Source organism: Podarcis cretensis (genome assembly GCF_951804945.1).
Source record: "Podarcis cretensis genome assembly, chromosome: 4".
NCBI lineage: Eukaryota > Metazoa > Chordata > Lepidosauria > Squamata > Lacertidae > Podarcis > Podarcis cretensis.
Window position 1 is genome coordinate 24,137,382 of NC_137173.1, and position 19,002 is coordinate 24,156,383.

The 19,002-nt window shown below is 37.8% G+C and overlaps 1 protein-coding gene across 3 annotated transcripts in view; it reads right to left on the reverse strand.

Annotated features, from left to right (window-relative positions):
• Positions 1 to 19,002, reverse strand: part of PSPC1 (paraspeckle component 1) — a 63,547-nt gene that overhangs the window by 18,106 nt on the left and 26,439 nt on the right. The window contains exons 7-9 of one of the 3 annotated variants that reach the window (XM_079973844.1): positions 13,894 to 13,951; positions 10,529 to 10,707; positions 6,398 to 7,216 (exon numbers count right to left, since the gene is read on the reverse strand). The exons of the other annotated variants lie outside the window; for them this stretch is intronic. Coding sequence (XP_079829970.1) covers positions 7,031 to 7,216; positions 10,529 to 10,707; positions 13,894 to 13,951 — 423 coding nt within the window. The 3' untranslated portion in view covers positions 6,398 to 7,030. Of the gene's footprint in view, positions 1 to 6,397; positions 7,217 to 10,528; positions 10,708 to 13,893; positions 13,952 to 19,002 lie in introns of those variants that run through there. 3 annotated transcript variants of the gene reach the window in all.

Below are 19,002 nucleotides of genomic sequence, written 5' to 3' on the forward strand. Positions count from 1 at the left end.
TAACGTCTGAACTGATCTGGATTAGTTCTCATTTCTTTTTACATCTTTTCACATGCTAAAGCTGGCCAGTCACTCAAGTGGCTTTTATTACAATTATTTATACAGACCTTTTCACACCAAACGCAAGGTTTTTAACAAAACCCTTCTCCAGAGTCATACAGAATTACAAGCTTCCCGGGTTTCCCACCTACAGGTGGAAGCAGCTACTAGTTGGGTAGAGAACAGGGGTAAAAGGATACTTAACCCTCTCCTTCCTTTGCTGTTTGTCCACCTAAAATTATCCCACTCCCATATGCTTTTCTCCCCAACAGATATAGTTACCACAAGCTTAAATAAATCCAAGAGTTTAAAAAGCCACTGCAGACACACTACAGAAGAAAAGCAATGTGACTGGTTATATCGGTATACTGTAGCTGGATTTACTCCAATAGCCACTGGTGACTAAAACCCTCCTTACCTTCAGTTATATATCTAGCTATATGGAATGTTTGGTGCAGTGATATTAGGTATTAAAGAGTTTCTGAATACTTGTTCCTTATTCAACAGTGGAATCTCAGATCTATCCCCCTGGTGATATGCTGCTAACATTCTAAATAATTTCCAGTAAAACAATGTGGAAAGTTCATTCCAGAAAGTATGGATGACAATAGCAATGGGGAAAGTGAAAGTGGACACTGTAACAAATGGCTTAACTGTAACGAAACCTTTCAAATACCTTTTTGAAAACATCACTTTTACAGAACAGACCAAGAACTAGCTTTTATCCAAATGATAACTAAATTAGAAGATATCTGAAGGGGCAATAGCAAAGATCAATAGTTGTACCCCAAAGGTAACATAGAATCAAATAATTTTCAAACTCGTTAGCACAATTTTTGGTTCTCAATTAATGATGAACTAGAAATGTATGAATATTAGCAAAAAGCCTTGGCATATGCAGTTTTCACGTAGGATGTTGCAGAAACTTCCATGCTGGATTTACACACTTACACACACACACACACACACACACACACACACACTGCTTTGAATAAAGGTAAGTTTGAAGGGCCTTAATTGCAAAATCCTAGGTTCAATTCTCTATCTTTTTATGATGAGAACTTAAACTTCCTGCATTAGTTCCCAAATTTTTAAAAAACCACAAAGTATGCAGCCAGTTTCATAAAAAGGAGAAAAGATCAGGATATACAAGATGACTCACCTGTTTTTCTTGCTTCTAAAAGTATCGTAAAAGTGGCGGTTTTTGTATGACCCATCAGAGGATGCTGCAGATACTTCCCTGGCTTTAGAAGCCGAAGCACTGTCTTTTAGTATATTTGCTGTAAACTAACCGTACTAGAGAGTTGGATACAATCAAAAATATTAAGTACATTAGTAGAAATTAATCTAATATGGATAGAAAGTTACATGTTCCTTCTAGACCAGAGTTGCAGCGTGGAGGACTTTTTTAGGATAATCAGTAGTCCTTTCTGTTTGTTATCACTCATGGCACCTTGTGAATAACATTTAGAAGCATACATTTATTTTCCTTTGTTCTAAAAGACTAACACAGCTTTCAGGATTATATAAAATCAACTGGTCAAATGTAAAGTCACCTGAAGTATTTTCTAAGGACGACATCAAACCATGTCCTCCTACTTAAGCAATAGGACGTCCTGTTTCTTTTTTTCTTCCAGTCCCCACCACACCACCAAAATCTGTTCCAGGGGTCCCCCATCCCTCCAGAACTGATTTTTGGAGGCATGCCGGTAGCTGCAGGGGGGGGAGGGAAGAAGAGAAGTCGCTTTGTATGTTGGATCTCACCCCAAATTTCTATAGCGCTCCACTATATACTCCTCTAAATGCTTTATAACACAAGAGACCAAGTTGGAACAAACAAGCAAGAGAGATCAGTATACACACACCGTAAGACAGTTCAAATAACGAACAGTCAGCCCAGATCAATGAACAATTTTCCGGCTCAACACCCAAGTCTGATGACTACATATTTCACCTGTCCCCTAAGTCTGCATGGAGAAACATCAAGTGACCTGCCCTGAACACAGAGCTGCACGACTGGGGTGCTACCACCAAGGAGGAGCTAGAAGTTAGATAAAGAACACTGAGTTCTTTCAGATAGGCAATAGTAAGACCGCTAGGTTAGGTCTTAAAATTCAAACCAAAATATTCTGAATTTGTAAAACAAATGCGCCTGTCTTTAGGACAAGAGGTTGCTAGAATTGGGTTATCTGATTCCAACAGGTGCATTTTGTAACTCTTGTAATTTCCAAAATAATTTTCAAGGAATCCTCATATAAATTACGTTTCAGTAATCTAATCTAGTGCTTAATGTGGTAGGAATGCAGGACGATATCACCAATCTAGAGTTTACAAGTCACCAATCCCCACTATCACCTCCAGTTAGGATTAAGTGCCAGTTTATTAATTCTTGCACAGCATGTTAGGCATTCCAATTATGATTCCTAATTGCACTATCTCACTCAAATTTGAGGAAATGGAAATGCTTAATGGTGCCACTAGCATGCTGGTAACACTGTAATACTCCAGTGTTATCAGTCTCATCCACGAGATCCTGAAGCTGGCTCAATGACAGCAATCTATCACATTCATAAACTAAGATATACTGAAGAACGACCTATTTCCTGCATCTAAAGGATCCAAGGAGGGACTCTTGCTTGTTAGTTTTTTATCTATAAATTGCATCAAGTGAACTGGAGAACCATTCTCCTCAAGGAGATATTCAGTTTTATGGCTTCAACAAGCCTCACTTGACATCTTGAATCAACTAGGAAACGGTAGGATCCACAACATGTGGGAAGGATTTGGCAAGACTCTTACAAGAACCTTGCAAAACATCCTCAGGCTGTTACAACTCAAATTTAGCCAGACCAGTTTTAACAGAGGAGACTTCTGATTTAGGTGCTGTTAAAGAAAAATTCAAGTTGGATGAGATGCAAGAGGTTTTGGTAACCACAGCAGGTTACCAAAAACATCATCAGGTGGGCCAGTGGACAAGACAAGTATTATTCAAATCAATGCTACAGGATGGCTTTCACTGCCACAGAGTAAGTTCTTCTAATTTGTGTCTTTGTCAGATTTCATTTCCACTTAAACTGGAAAAGTTGTCCCAACAACTTAATCATTGTATTTCTTCTTTATAGTACACCTAACCAGGAGAAAACAGAAAAATCTGACCATAAACATTATTTTATGTTGATTGCGTATCCATGAAATCTAAAGTATATTTTGAAGAACAAAACCAGAATAACAACCATTGGTGTGTATTCTGAGATTCATATAATTTAAAAGTTCACAGGTTACAGACTCAAGTAGGAAGATATCCTTAGAGCAGAATCATAATCATGATATAGAATTCTACGAAATTTTACTTTATTTCAATCCCAGTACAAGATATTCCAATAAAATAATGTGACAGGATAACAGCTCTGTAGTGTACCTACTAACTTAACTTTTAGTTATGGTCAATAAATGTTTTGCTTATTAAAACTTAACACAATGGCCTGGTTCCCATGTCACACAAAGCCAACCCATGGATTAGCATAAATGCATGAGCGTGTAGAATCTGGGAGGGGAGATCCCAGCTGCTTTGCTCTTCCCTGGTTGTTCTACTGCTGTGCCACGCTAAGCCATAGTTTGGGCTCAGTGTGCCACCCGAACACAGGCTTTCAGCTCAACCAACACTTTTGCTTTTATTTTGGATACCAAAATGCTCAAACTAGCTTTAAATAAAGTACTGAGTTCTAAAATTCAAAGAAAGTTCACAGAAAACATTAGCTTTCGCTCCAACACTAAAAGCGAAAGCTGAGAAGTTTGACATTGATGTTGAAAAACAATTTCAAAACAAAAAGTTATCAAGGAACACGTGGTAACTAAAGTAATAGCTGAACTGCTTTATCTTGCCCATTGTTGTGTTAACTTGTGTGCTGTGGCTTTCTGAGACAGAAGTAGTCATTAGGTCACAAAGTTTACTTGAAGTTTACATGAACTATCACTGGCTTAAGTCGACACCACACTTTCAAATAATAATAATAATAATAATAATAATAATAATAATAATAATAATAAATTTTTATTTATATCCCGCCCTCCCCAGCCGAAGCCGGGCTCAGGGTGGCTAACAACAATAAAATAATACAACATTCTAAAATCATTTCATTATAAAATTAATTCAAATCAAATTGATGGCAACCATTGGGCTAGAGTTCTGTGAAGATTGCCAAAGGAGGGAGTCAGGCTGTGCCCTGGCCAAAGGCTTGGTGGAACAGCTCTGTCTTGCAGGCCCTGCGGAAAGATGTCAAGTCTCGCAGGGCCCTAGTCTCTTGTGACAGAGCGTTCCACCAGATTGGAGCCACAGCCGAAAAAGCCCTGGCTCTGGTTGAGATACACATTACATGACTTGCGGGGGGGGGGGTCGTTTAGCTTTTTTAAAAAAACACATGCAAACTACCTCAGTGACTATAGAGTGGATATATAGTGAATGCTGGAATTAGTAAAATCAATACAATTTTCTACACATTCAAAATTATAGAAAAGTGTTCAGTGTGTGCTCAGTAAATGGTAAATTGCCTAAAATCTTGTAAACATCAGAAAATGTAGCTCATTATTATTCCTCCAAGTGTGCTCCACTGAAGATAATGCGGCTCACAACACCAACAGCTGTCTCAAGCCCTTTCAAGCATAATTTCACACATTTACCTAATGAAACCATTTTATATGAGATCGGGTAGTAGCATTAAAGCAGAAATTCATCCATTAAACTGCATGAATAACTATTTCATCAATTAAAGCATCCAACAGTCCTGTGGCACCTTAAAGAAGAACAAATTTATTATAGCATAAGCCATCATAGTCCACTTCACCAGGGGTTAAGTTGAGTCACAGATAATACCAAGTTGTTGTGGGGTGGGGTGACTGTAAACCGTGAAGTCAGAGGTCATCAGTTGCTTGTGAACCATTTAGTTATTAATATTTTTACTAACAAGGATTTACGTCCTACATCTATTGCTTGAATTGTGTAGAAGAGTAATCTAACATTCTGCAATATAGCCCATTCTCAAGTACCTCATTTTCTAGTGTTGCAACTCTTGAAAGTATCAGAAAATGCACCAATATTTACCAATTTTACGCATACAAGTCATTTCTCAAAGAAACTCATCTTCTTGGTGAGGTCCACGTTATCTCTACCTTTCCTTTTTAGAAAGTTGAGAGTAAAATGAGGGCAGGAAAAAGCCATTTGCTCTTACGTTTAAATGGCTACCATCTTCCTGCATTATTTTACATTTCACACCTTCCATATGATGAGGATGGCTGCTTCTTCAGGATCCAAACAGCAGCATACAAATATAAATTCCTGGAACTGATAATCTAGATCAGATTTTATACAAATTTAGTTTATGCAGCACCCATGAAGAGTAAAACAAAACACCCACCCAAAACCAGTATTTCTAAAATGTTACACTGATGAAAATATGGTCACTAGGGTCCTGTCTTGGCCCAGGAATACAGGGTTTTCCTTCTAATTATTTAAAAAGTCCAACACTCATATTGATTTAGCAGAAATAGAAATAGGGAGACAGGTGTTACCACATATTTTGCAAAACCATACTCAGCTCACACAATATACCATACTTATTCAGAAGTACTGGTCTTCCATATAACTCCAACACACTGAGGTTTAATAGAATGTTACCTAACAGTATTCATATGCAAACATGCAATATTTACATTAATGAAAAACATTTTGTAGTATAATCACAATATTGGTATATAAATATTGGTATATGTCAGTAACTTCTCATCCCTCTACTTAATATGAATTGTATAACTGGAATTCCCAGTATTATTTTGTCCAAGCTTTTGTACATTGTATCTACTTTACACCATGCCTTTAAAAAGCTAGGTAAAGGTTGCACCAACAATCCTACTGAAAATGTGTGTACTTAAATGAAACAACCAAATGCAAACTCATTTTGCCCATGGCAAGAGCTAAACAGCAGCAGTTATGATCATTATCTGTATATATATATATATAGTAAGCCAGCTCCCTATAACATGGAAGATATTTTTTCATGCTGTGAGATAAAAAACATATACAGTACTAGTTAAGAGCATTGAAAAAAGTAACTTTATCAAGGAAGGAAAGGTCTTCAAACCTAGACTGCCAACTCATATTCTTTATGAATCTTCTGCAAAGGCAACAGCCAACCTACACAATCCACTGAAACCCATAACTACAGGGCAAAATACTGTTTTAACACACAATTACCAGCCAAGTTAACAAGATTTTGGTTTTCTTAAAGAATATTAGAGTTTTGTTTCCTGCGAAGAAATTATTATTCATAATCCAAAACCACAGGTGAATATTTACTACTTGGGAGATTTTTCAAGACTTTTTCAAGTGTTTATTTGAAAGCTGAACACAGAATACATTATTATGACATTCCCATTGCAACTAGGTTTGTACATGTTGGTGAGAACAACTTAAAACAGATCTATAAAGTCTTACTGAATGTTTCAGATGTTCTAAAGTTGCACAAGCCTCAACATTTGCTCCATGAGTTGTAAGCTGCACTTTCATTTCCATACAGTCACAATCTATAAAGCATTTAATTTTCAGAAGATAGGCTTTTTGAAGAAAAACAAAAATCTATGCGTACAATTAGAAAGTTAAGGGAAAGAATTCATAACAATGTTTCAAAATCATTTAAGCAGATCTGTATTATATTTTATTGTAAGTATGGAACTCACAAATTTCACAGCATGGTCACATTTTATTTTGCTGAAGTCACAAACATCAGACATGCAAAATGAAGCACATTATTTCTGCTCTACATTAAAGCCTAAGACTGAATACAAAAAAGTAAGTTTTACTCCCCCACCCCACCCCACCCCACCCCCAAAAAGTTTGGTGACTACATTAACAATAAAACCGTTTTCAAGGTAACAGCTAAAATTATAAAGGCATAACACCAGATAGTCAATCAATTTTCTCAGAAGTAAGAAATAAATTTCAGTATCTGCGACGCTTGTTAGGTCCTTCAAAGCTGCCCCCAGGGTTTCCTCTACCAAAGCCACCGGGTCCACCACTGACGGCACCTACACCACCCATAGCTGGCTGAGGAGTTTCGGAGCCTGCCCTACTAACCATAGGAGAACCCATTTGTGGTGGGCCGCCTTGCGGGAATCTTTCAGAATGCTATTTTAAGTCCATTTAGAACCATTTTAGTTACAATAAAACCAAGGGGGGGAAACCAAGTGGCGTTTTCATGAAGATCGCAGATAGTCCAGCAGAATCAGGATGATACATAGAAGGAAGAAAGGAGCAATTAATTTTAGTCATTATTTTAATAATAAGCTGAAAAGTAAATTAACTAATGTTGCGCCCTCCAGTATATTAAGACAAAAGGGGAAGGGATCTAACATCCAAGTTTTTTTTTTTAAAAAAAAAGAGATAAAAAAATGCTATGAGAAACAGTTTCTAAGGCGCCCCCCCCCCCCCAGAGCATTCAATATAAAGAGCGAGATAAAAGTATAATAAATATATTTTGCAGATTCTCCTGTATGGTATACGTGTAAAGTAGTATTTCTTCTTGAAATAAAGTAAGCAGAAACACAATTCATTTTCTGTTGGAAGACATATCAATACTTTAAACAGTAAGTAAAAACCAGCTATAGCACATTTCAAGTTAAAGGTAGACTAATTTGAGTTAGAAGAGGAAATAAGTTTTAGAGAAGGGAAAAAAGGAGCCAGATGCCATTAGCTACCTGCTCATTCTCATTCAACTGCCACATACTGCCCCAAACCCTTTAGGCATTTTTATTTAAACCTGTTGACAGCTGAAAAACTAACAACAACAAAATCTGCTATTGTAAAATTTGCAATATATTTTTTGCATTATGATACAGTTTCAGATTATACTCATTTTCAGATATACTCAGAAAACTCGTACGTTCAAACTGAACTAATAAGAAGTTCTTACATGCTCTTTTGAATCTAGGAGCATTAATTTAAATATATACATTTTTTTTAAATCCTCATCTGACTTCACTGCTGTCTTTCCTCTAGTATTATCTGTGTATACCTTCTAAAAATCTGAAAAAGAGGCTCAGCCATATAAGAAATTACAAAGAATTGGAGAGCTCAATTGAGCAAATAATGTAAGACAGTGTACTACAGTTGACACCGAATGTTGGACTGGGGACCTAGGAAACTAGGCTTCAAATCCCCACTCAGCATGAAGATCAGTGGGTGACATGGGACTAGTCAAAGTCTCTCAGCCCACAAAGAAAAACTGGAAGGGAGACGTCCATCTTAAGCTCCTTGGAGGAAAGACAGGATAGAAATACAGTAATAAACTTCCTTCACACTGGATCCAAAAGGCTTTGTTGTATAGGCTGAAGACACTTCCACACACAAACACACACACAGAATTCCAACAATTCCCAATTTCTACTACTGGTCCGAACACCAAAGAGCCCCCCCCCAACAATGGGCTTTCTGGGGGCACCAGGGGCTGCATAGTAATGGGGAAGTACAGTAGCTGGGTTTTTTTAAGTGTGCTCTTTTTTTTTTGAAAAGTTTACTAGTTCTTTGAAAAAATAACCAGCTGCAGAGCAACATTCCATTTTCAAACAGAACTGTCATAGCTCATTTCCAGAAGTCTTCATAAATGATTATGCTACAAAACATTCAGGGTATGTTGATAAACGGAAGTTCCATCTCCTTTTAGAACATAATACAGTGGACCCTCTAGTTACGTACCGCTCTGGATATGCAACTTTCGGGTTATGAACACGGCAAACCCGGAAGTGTATAGTTCCGGGCTTCACCGCGCACACATGCTCAGAAGCACTCTGTGTGCGCATGCGCAGAAACGCTCAATCGCGCTGCACGCAGAAGCGGCGCCTCTGCCTACGGACTTTTCAGGTTGCGGACAGACCCCCAGAATGAATTTAATTTATATCCACAGGGTCCACTGTATATCGTCCTTCCCTTTATTAGATGTTAACATAATATAGGCCAATTTCCTTTGGTTCCCTTATGAGAAGGGTTAGAGAAAAAGGCCCACCTGCCTCTTTCAGTATTCTGCATGCTACATGGGACCTATTAAACCGACTAGTCTATATGTCATGAAAACAGTAAAGTAAAGGGACCCCTGACCGTTAGGTCCAGTCGCAGATGACTCGGGGGTTGCGGCACTCATCTCGCTTTACTGGCCGAGGGAGCCAGTGTACAGCTTCCAGGTCATGTGGCCAGCATGACTAAGCCGCTTCTGGCAAACCAGAGCTGTGCATAGAGACGCCATTTACCTTCCCACCAGAGCAGTACCTATTTATCTACTTGCACTTTGATGTGCTTTCAAACTGTTAGGTTGGCAGGAGCAGGGACCGAGCAATGGGAGCTCACCCCGCCGCGGGGATTCAAACAGCCAACCTTCTGATCGGCAAGCCCTGGGCTCTGTGGTTTAACCCACAGCGCCACCCACATCCCTCATGAAAACAGTATTCTGAGTAAAATACATAGAAAAAACTGGTGCTGATATACTTCTCTTCAAAATCAGTATGAGCAGAAATAGCCCAGCTTTCAAGATATTGGAGAGTATCAGAGACAGCAAGAGCTTCACCTGTTGTTTCCACTGCAATCATTTTTACTGACCAAGTTTAAAAATCACCTTGACTTTTCAGCAAAAATAAACTGATACAGGAAAACACAACAAACAAAGTTCTATCTGTTAACTTAAACCAGGAGTAGGCAACCATTTTCTCACCAACGGCAACATTCATTTAGGGATAAACTGTCAGGGAGCACATGCTGACTGAATGGGGCACCCCTTTTCATTCTGGACCTGCAAGAAGGATGTTCTTGCCAGAGGTCTGGTCTGATCACACTGCAGATGGTTTTTAAAATTAAGTCAAGAACCAGACGCAGTCTGCCAACACAGCCTGCCCACCTGTGAATTATACCCAACCATCTGAAGAAGCTATTCCGCGTGTTGAGTCACACAGATGGTTCTATAATTGTAGCCTCACTTGTATAACACTAGCATGTTAACTAATTAAATTTGTACTTAAGATTCACTTAATCAAAGATATCTTCACACTATGTGTCATTTCAACAGCAATCATATTATAGGTTTACCTGCCCCAATACAGCAAAATAAGAATGACCAATTATATTTGTTGTCTATAAAATAATATATTGTTTTGTTTTTGCATTCCTCTACTTTGATCATTGCAAAAGTGTGAAAAACAGCCTTCTGACTGTAAAACAATTTTGGCAATTAATTCTGTGTACATAATTATCAGGTATAATCACTTTTAATACAGTGTCAGTAACAATATCAGCAAGACTGCAGTTAAGTTTGTTTTTAAATTATTTTTCAATCTCAAAGGGTATTTATTAAATTAAAGGTCTATTCTAAACTAGTTTTAGCGTGAAGTTATCTTTGCAGCAAAGAGATGTGCCACAATGAAGTAGAGACAAAATTAAAATTTTGTGATACATTACCACAGTTCCATTATCTGGCATCATTGGGGCTCCAATGTTTGCAGCTCCTTCTGGTCCCAAGGCAGGACCAGGACCCATTGCAGGGCCAGGCATTGTTCCTCTGTTGTTCATATTCATACCCATCATTGGAGGTGGAGGAGGAGGACCTTGGTTTCCAGCAGGTGCTGGGCTAAAGGCATCTATGCAAAACAGTCTACACTTAGAGCTGTCCTAACTGAATTTTAAAATTTACAACAATAACAAACTATACATAACATCAATTAAATGAACAAATTGCTTTTATCCTTTGAGACTGTACATTTACTTCCACCATAAGGTTTTAAGAAAAAGTTAGTTACTGAAAGTTACTGCTGAAATTAAGTGTTTAAACTGTTTATAGGTTTCAGCTCTACTTATTTTCCATAAAGTTACCAATTCATACAGGTAACTGCAGTAACTTTCAAGTTGGCCCCAATCCAAAGAGGCCAACTTAAGAGATTTACGGCAGAAGATACTATCACAGGTGCGTAAATAAGAATGAATGAAACTGAAAGAAGTCACCCAGAGGTACTTATGTTCAAGTAGTAGGCAACTTATTCAGCTTTACTAATCAGAGTATGAATCCCCTTAACTTTGTGAACACATTGTACTTATTTATACTCAAGTAGTTAACCTATTCATTTTTAAAAACAGCTGCACATTGACTTGTAGTGGAAAATAGTAATACCCATGAGATAAGACATGAACTGTACATTATAGAAATGCAGAAGGAATCATCTCACTGTATTAAAAAATATTCGCGCACACACAGGGAGAGAGAGATAGCGAGAGCAAGATCCATGATTTTAGGGACATGTTTGTATATTCAAGTCAGTGTCCCATTACATTTAAAGCAGGGGTTTATGTTCAATAAGTTATAGAAAAAGAGGCATATGAATGAGACCTGAACCTTATACACACACAAATTATCTTGCCACACTCCATCACTCCTGTACTTCTTTCCTATCTGTTAAACGAAGAAAGCTGGACTGGCAGAAAAATGCCTAGGATTATAGGAGCACAGGGAGGTTAACGTGAATGATTTTTGGGTGGAAAAATCAGCTTTACTCTAACACACCAGCTTCACATGAAAGGAGGGCAGAAACATGAAGAAACATAATATTGTTTCCACCATGATACCTACTTTGGCTCTGAAACATAGAATTTAGGATTCTAATTTTACCAGTGCCAGGAAACAGAGATGAGTGACAAGAATGGTATGCTCTATGCATTTGGTTAAGGACAGCTATAAAATGATATTCAGCTGTCATTTTAATAGTTCAAATAAAGTACTTTTAATAAAGTCTACTTAGCTAGACTTCGTAACTCTTCAGCCACAACTGTGTTTTTACACTTTTTTTACACACACACACACACACACACACACGGTTTTGTTGGGGAAATTACTCAAGCTAAGCTTGGCTAGAACAATGATGAAGTAGTAGGATTCTTATATATTCAAACCAAGTGCATATTTCTTAAACATAAGTAAACAAAGAACTTAAACAAACTGACAAAATGAACTTTCATTCTATTACATATAAGCCTAATATTTGAGCACATGTATGAATTATGTATTAATCTGGGTGCCAAAGCTTTCTGTATTTTATGTAGACAATTTGACTTAACTAGGCCTCTCCCTTTCTTTCCTAGTAATAGGGAGAGGAAAGACCTTATGCTCCAACATTAAAGTGCTTGAAGTTCAATAAAGGCCTGAAGTTCAATAAAGGTCTGCCTGCCAGAAGTGCACATCAAAATGTTGTGCCTCAGTTGTATACTTATGGGCAACAAGACATCTTGCCCACCATCCCTGTCCACAAATCTGGAAATTACAGCAAATTCACTGAGTAAACTACACATCTTTCCAGCAGGTTAAATGTGGGGTACACTCTTCTAACATGTGGAGTCAAGCTCTATTTGGGTGTGCTGGTTGCATGAAAAATTCCTGGATCTATTTCTAAAGACAGTGTTCATAGAAGTTTTGTTCACTGTAAGTGCACTAAGAACCTTAAAGAATTTTTTAAAGAATGCTTTCAATCAGACAGCCCATTTGAAAACACATGCTGTTTAATTAGCGCTTCCACTCACAAAAGGAAGCTTTTTGCTTTCAGAATTAATAGTAACCAATACTAACCAGCTCCAATTAAACCACGGTTTAATTTTAAGCAGCGAGAATATGCACTCCCCCCTTCCCTTCTACCCAAATTTCTTCTTTATTATCCATTGTTTGTTTAGTTTGCCCAGTGCTATATCTAATTAATGCTTTTCTGGTTGGTCCTATGGAAGGGCATTCAGCAACTTCAGGGCTGCAATGGTAAAGGCCTCACTTCTTCTGTAGGCCAGCCCAGTCTCCACACAAGGTGGAATCTGAAGGAGAAGTAGGGTCACACATTCAGATCGAAAGGGCCAGGGAGGCTCATGCAAAAAGCAATGTTCCGTAAGATAATCAGGACTGTTTAATGCTTTCTTAGTCAACAGAATCAGCAGCATCACTCTCCTCCTACCCTCCTTCAGCACATTTCATCTCTGAAGACAACCGAAGCAGTTTCAGTTTCAAACCTAGGTCTGAAACTAGAATGAAATAATCTGGGTAATCAGCTTCATCCAAGACTGACTGAAGCATGTGCAGCTACCACCCTTTTGAGCATCTTGCCTCAACAAGGATAATTAGATAATGTCTCTAGGTTCAAATATGGTTTCTTCAGAATGGTCAGAAAATATAACTAGAAAGCAGTAGTGGCCACAAAATCTTAGCCATGGTTAGAAGAGTGGGGGAATTAAAGCATGAAGGAGTGTAGCACATTCTCAGTTGCTAAACCATAGCAGGCAATTGGGTGCTCCCTCATAATAAATCACTGTGGTGATACTGTATACATAGTGCTAAACTTAATAGAGCATGAAATTTTCACAAAGGTGCTTCATTAATGCCAGTTACAATGAGGAGACTTTGATAAATGTTAATTGTACTTTGTTTCCGATCATTTTCCAGAATCATCTTCCATAAATAGCAACATATTCAAAAACTTAAATAAGTGAATCTCAAGAAGTAATTTTTTAAAACCCACAACCTTTTCCTTTTGTATTAGATACAATTCGCATTTTGCTTTTCTTCAGAAACAGCCTTAAAATGAAAAAAGTAACAACCCACCGGCCCATATTTAGTATGTTCATTTGCTTTTTCCTAATGTTAAGATAACTCACATTTGAAACAAAAAATCCTGAAGAACAAGATTCACTACAGAAATAAATATTTCAAGAATACTTCTCAATGTATAATACTCATAAGTAACATGTACAGTCTCAAATAAACTTTGAAATAACAAGAGCCTTTTGCTTCAGATCCCTACCTCCCATGTTTAATGCTCCACGAGGACCCATATCACCCATTCTCATTTCCTGTTCTCTCTGAAAGTAAACATAATTTTCACAATCAACCTATCACTTATTACTTTAACATTCTCATCTTTTCAAGCAACATCAAAACTTAATTTGTCACAGTTATTACAAAATAAATCAAATTTTCTGATTTACGTAGTATCAGAGGAATCCTGCAAAAAAGAAGTTTTAAAACTCAGTAAATTATTGAAGTCCTACAATTTGGGGCTTGCTGAGAAAGTTTAAGTACACAAGATTCTTCCAACTGAGATATCTATAGATAGAGGATCTCGTGTAAATGTTATTTTTACTCAAGGTCAAAGGAACAAGGAGGAGTAAATGAAGTTGAGAATCTCTTCTGATCACAAACCTGGCAGAATCAAAGAGGTGGATAACAACTAAACAAGCCCCTAGAGGTTGACTACACATCTGGACTGCATACTCTCAACTCAAACTTGTACATTCTTGAGCTTTGGTGTACAGGCATCCAGTGCCACAGGGGCAATGTTCTGGTCCCCAAACAGACAACAGATAATAGCTTGAGAAATATTACTTCTGCACCAGGTCGTAGTGCACCCAGAGACAGTATAAAGAAACTACCAGGATCGAGAATCAGCAACAATTTAGATTAGTGTATAGGGATTTAATTTGTTTGTATGATTCTTCTCACAATCCTGAGATATTCAGAACAAACAGTATGTACTGACCCCTAGGAGCATGAAAGTATGTTGTTGTTTTTTAGTTATTCTTCTTCTGAGCCTTAATAACAAGCACATAATATCAAAAAATGGGCCGTTTGGAATGATATTGTTTGAAGTCTTAAAAATGTTTCAGACTGGAAGCGTTATGTGCAATGGCCATAAATTAAGAAAACTCACAATATAGAATACAAATAGCAGCAGTAGGTCACTATCGTAAGGCAGGTGAGCAAATACTCATTCACCAGTAGCCTGTACTGAATTAAGAATGGTCTCGGCCATTAAGAATCAGGCAGGCAAACTCAGAAAATTGAAAATGAAGGGTTTTTTTCAAGCCTTCAAATAACTAAAAGCTATGTGTAGGTGGAAGATTAAGTGTCTCTGTGTGTTATTGGACTTGTTTACAATACTACCATATGGGCTTAAAATCATACTACTTATCATTTTATATCATTAATGTGCAAGTACACTGAACTGTGCCATTAAGAAAAGACACAACTATTAATATATTATCCCTTACAATCCAAATCATGCAAAACACAGGTGTTGAATTCATTACTAAAAACCAGGTCTATAAAAGAGATGGAACAATATTCATCAAAAGCAAAATTAGGACTTAATGGTAGCATTCATAAAATGGGGTGGGGAAGGGGGAGTAAGCTGACTTTTTTAGTGAAGTCAAAAGGCTAGTAGAACACAGATATTATTGGAGATTAAAAGTTTGTGTGGGTTTTCAAACAATTCCATTAATAGATAACTTGAAGAAATTCAGAATGAAGTTATTAAAAACTGCAACACAGAATAATAAAGTCAAGACACACAGTTTTCCATTTTCCCACCTTACAACCAGAGGCAACCTAAGGCAATACACACAAGAAAACCATGAAAAGTCAAGCAGCTCTACAAAAATAAGCTGTTCTGATAAATATATCCAACCATTACAAGATTAAAACCAAAAATATTAAAATTACTGTAAGACTAAAAGTGGTCAGTAACAGTATTAAACTTCCTAATAAAATTTATAAATATTGAAGCATCAGATTTCAAACAGCTTCAATACAATATGTTTACAAGCCAGTTTAGAATACTGAGAGAAGCCATGTGCCCCTGACATCGATTGCAACTTAGCACAGACTGCAGACTCCACTGAAGTCACAAGAATGGAACTGTGCAAATATCATAGGTTTAATGAGAAAACCCATTTTCAGAATTTTTTTTAAGGTACCCCTTTCCCAAATATGATACATTTTCTCATGTGGAGAAAATTTTTTCAAGAAAATGCAGAATTATAAAGTGTTTAGTTCTACTTAAGTCATTAATAGACTCACAGAACCAAGAGTGCCGTATGCTCTTTCAGGAAAAGCAGTAGTATTGTTAGCATGAAGTACTAAAAGCCAGTATTCAGAAGTACAAATGAAAGTTAGACATGCAGTCAAATATTCCATATTTGTATGTAAGTATGTTCCAAGACAGTTTTAATAAAAAATTAGCAGAACATGAATACTTGTAATGTCAACATAAACAACACAAAATGGATAGAATACCACATAACCTCCAGGCTAATACAGCTGAAATATAAAATTTATACAGCTAAATGTGTGTACTATTATAGCAGAGAAGTAGGTTGTATGTACCTGGACAAATAACACATGCAAAACAATGGACAGAAAGCTGTATGATTTAGAGGTGGGAGGGACTTTGAACTTTTGTCAACAGAAAATTGGGGGGGGGGGAGAGAGAAGCTTTGTTGGAGTAATTAGGCAGCACCTCGCTGTGAAAACCGCTCAGCTGTATTTCATTCTGAAACCTCTGTGCAGCCGGTTTAAATGCTCAAGAGAAAAATAGGCTCCAGACAGGTCTGCCACCCAAGTACTGCCCACCAGCTTGGCTGTGATTCGCCATTTCAAATCTGAATGGCAAGGAGAGTCCCAGTAGTGCAGGATGAATCTCACCCCTCAGATGGAGCAATGGCTGCATTGGACCGTAATTGCCTCTGCTCTCGAAATGGTATGGGGTCTCTGTAGTTCATCCTGAAACCTCTGTGCCATTACAACTATTAACCTTTTAATCAAAGTGCAAATTGCATCTACAAAAAGAAATCATTCATACTTCTATACAGTGATGTTGACTAAGCCCAGTTTGCTCACTAGGCAGTTCAGGTAAATTGTGAAAGAAAAGAAAATGCAAGCGTTCCTAAATGTATGGCTCATATTACGTTTCACATTAGATACGATCATCATGTATTTTACATCACATTGTATACGTACATCAAACTTATTTTCATCAGATTCACACTTAACTGGAGGAGTTACCCTTTGAAAAGCAAAAATGGGTGGGTGATGTCTGGCAACACCCCCAGAATTACTCTCTCAAATATCTTACCTTTTCCTTAGAGAAAGTAACTCTCATCATCCCTAGATGTCAGTCCACAAAATATTTACACCCAGTAAGGGACATTTTCAGTGGGAGAGCACCCAAAATCTGTTTTGTTTTTCCCAGCTTCAGCAGCTTTTTCTGAGAGAGCCATGTCACACAACCATTAGCTGTCAGTTGTGTTAGCAAAAGCATTTACATTCCACCTATGATTTTTGCAGAAAGCTAAACTTTTGCAGAGGAAACACCAATAGTGTTTCGTCAGGTTCGGTGAAGCCATTACACTAGCTTCCTAGCAGTTGGGCTGCTCGTGCTTGAGAGTAAGGTAGGGGTTGGCATACCACAAACACAACACTGCAGCCAATGTTCTTGCGCTAACCTCCTGAACTCCTCACCAACTTGCCCTTCCTCCTCTCAGTAAACAACAGCACCCGACCTCCCAGGAAGCTAGCACTGCAGTTGCACCTCAGATGGCAAGCCGCTTTTGGGAAACACCTGCAAACATAGCATTCTGTATTAGTTAGCAAAAGTAAAAATTCAATATATAGGGCAGATTATTGAAGTGAAATGAAGGAACAAACCTAGCAAGTGGTTCAGGGCCAAAAAATAATCTGCCAACACAAGATGGGGAAATATTTTGAATACTTTTTTGGGGGGAGGGGGCAAACACATAAATATTTCTTATCTTTGAGGCACAGGGGCAGCTCTGGATTACTCTAAAACTGGTATTTTGCTGTTTCATATAGTTTAAGGAGAACATCTAAATAAGAATAAAGTAATTTGAAACATTCACTCAGTATCAAACTGACAGTTTACAGCAAATGAAGGCTCCTTGGCAAACTGCACATCTTCTGAAATTGTGACGGGTGATGTCTACCACAAATAAGCTCTCCACCATATCTCTCCATGAGCAAGTGCAGAGACACATTTTACCATTTCCTCTATACAGCCTCAAGCTATTATTGCTGGGATACTGCCAGTCTTCCTCTGTATCAAAGAAGCAAAAAGGGAATTTCACATCATTTGTCCTATTATCCTCATTAATCCTATAATAGTAGCAAATTCATTCTTCAAGTATGGTCCTTATTAAGCCAAAATGGCACCACTCATGCACAAATGTTTCCAACGTTAAAAGTGAGAGCCACCCAAATTAATCAATGGAGAAATCCAAGATTTTAATATAGTTGAAATTGGACACCAGATTGTTCACCCCACCCCAGGAAGACACTAAAAGGTAGTAAAAGAGAATCCAACAGCACTATTCTCTAGGCAACTCACGTGATATAAAATACAAATAAAAACAGGGTCATTAAAAAGAAAAGGCTGCATTAAAATTTCTAGCGTGGAGAAGAACAGAAGTAGACAACCCAAACGTACAGAATTTATAAACTGTAGTTCAAAAGTTAACCACACTCAGAATTACCATAGACTCTCTGGAGAGGACATTCTAAATCTGAAATGCCATCACTGAGAAGGCCATTAAGTAGCATTCACCAGCCTCACTTCACTTGGTAGGGCCTCTGAAGAGAATCTTACGGTTTGAGTAGGTTTATTTTGGAGAATGCAGTATTTCAGGAAGCCTGGTCCTACACTATTTAGAGCTTTAAGAGGCTAAGACCACAAATCTGAATTAGGTCCACAGTTGGAATGGGAATCTGAGCAACTGATAAAAGTACTGGAACAATATGCTTAAGTTCCTGCTCAAACTCAGGCTGCAACCCCAATCCCATTTACTTGGGAGTAAGCACCACTGAATGCAACCAGAATTACTTCTGAGTAGAATTGGTGAGGTTTTAACACACTCCATAATATGTGAGAAAATATGACACTGCCAGACTGCAGTGTCACACAAAGCAACCTCTGGCTTCTGCTTTGGCTGAAGCATTCTGACTTTGATGCACCTTTAAATGCAATCATTTCAGGGTCAAAGAAGTCCTTATCTCAGCCATGAATAATGAAAACCAATTTACTGGAGAGTCCTGAACATAAGAAAGGACTGCCCTCAGGTCT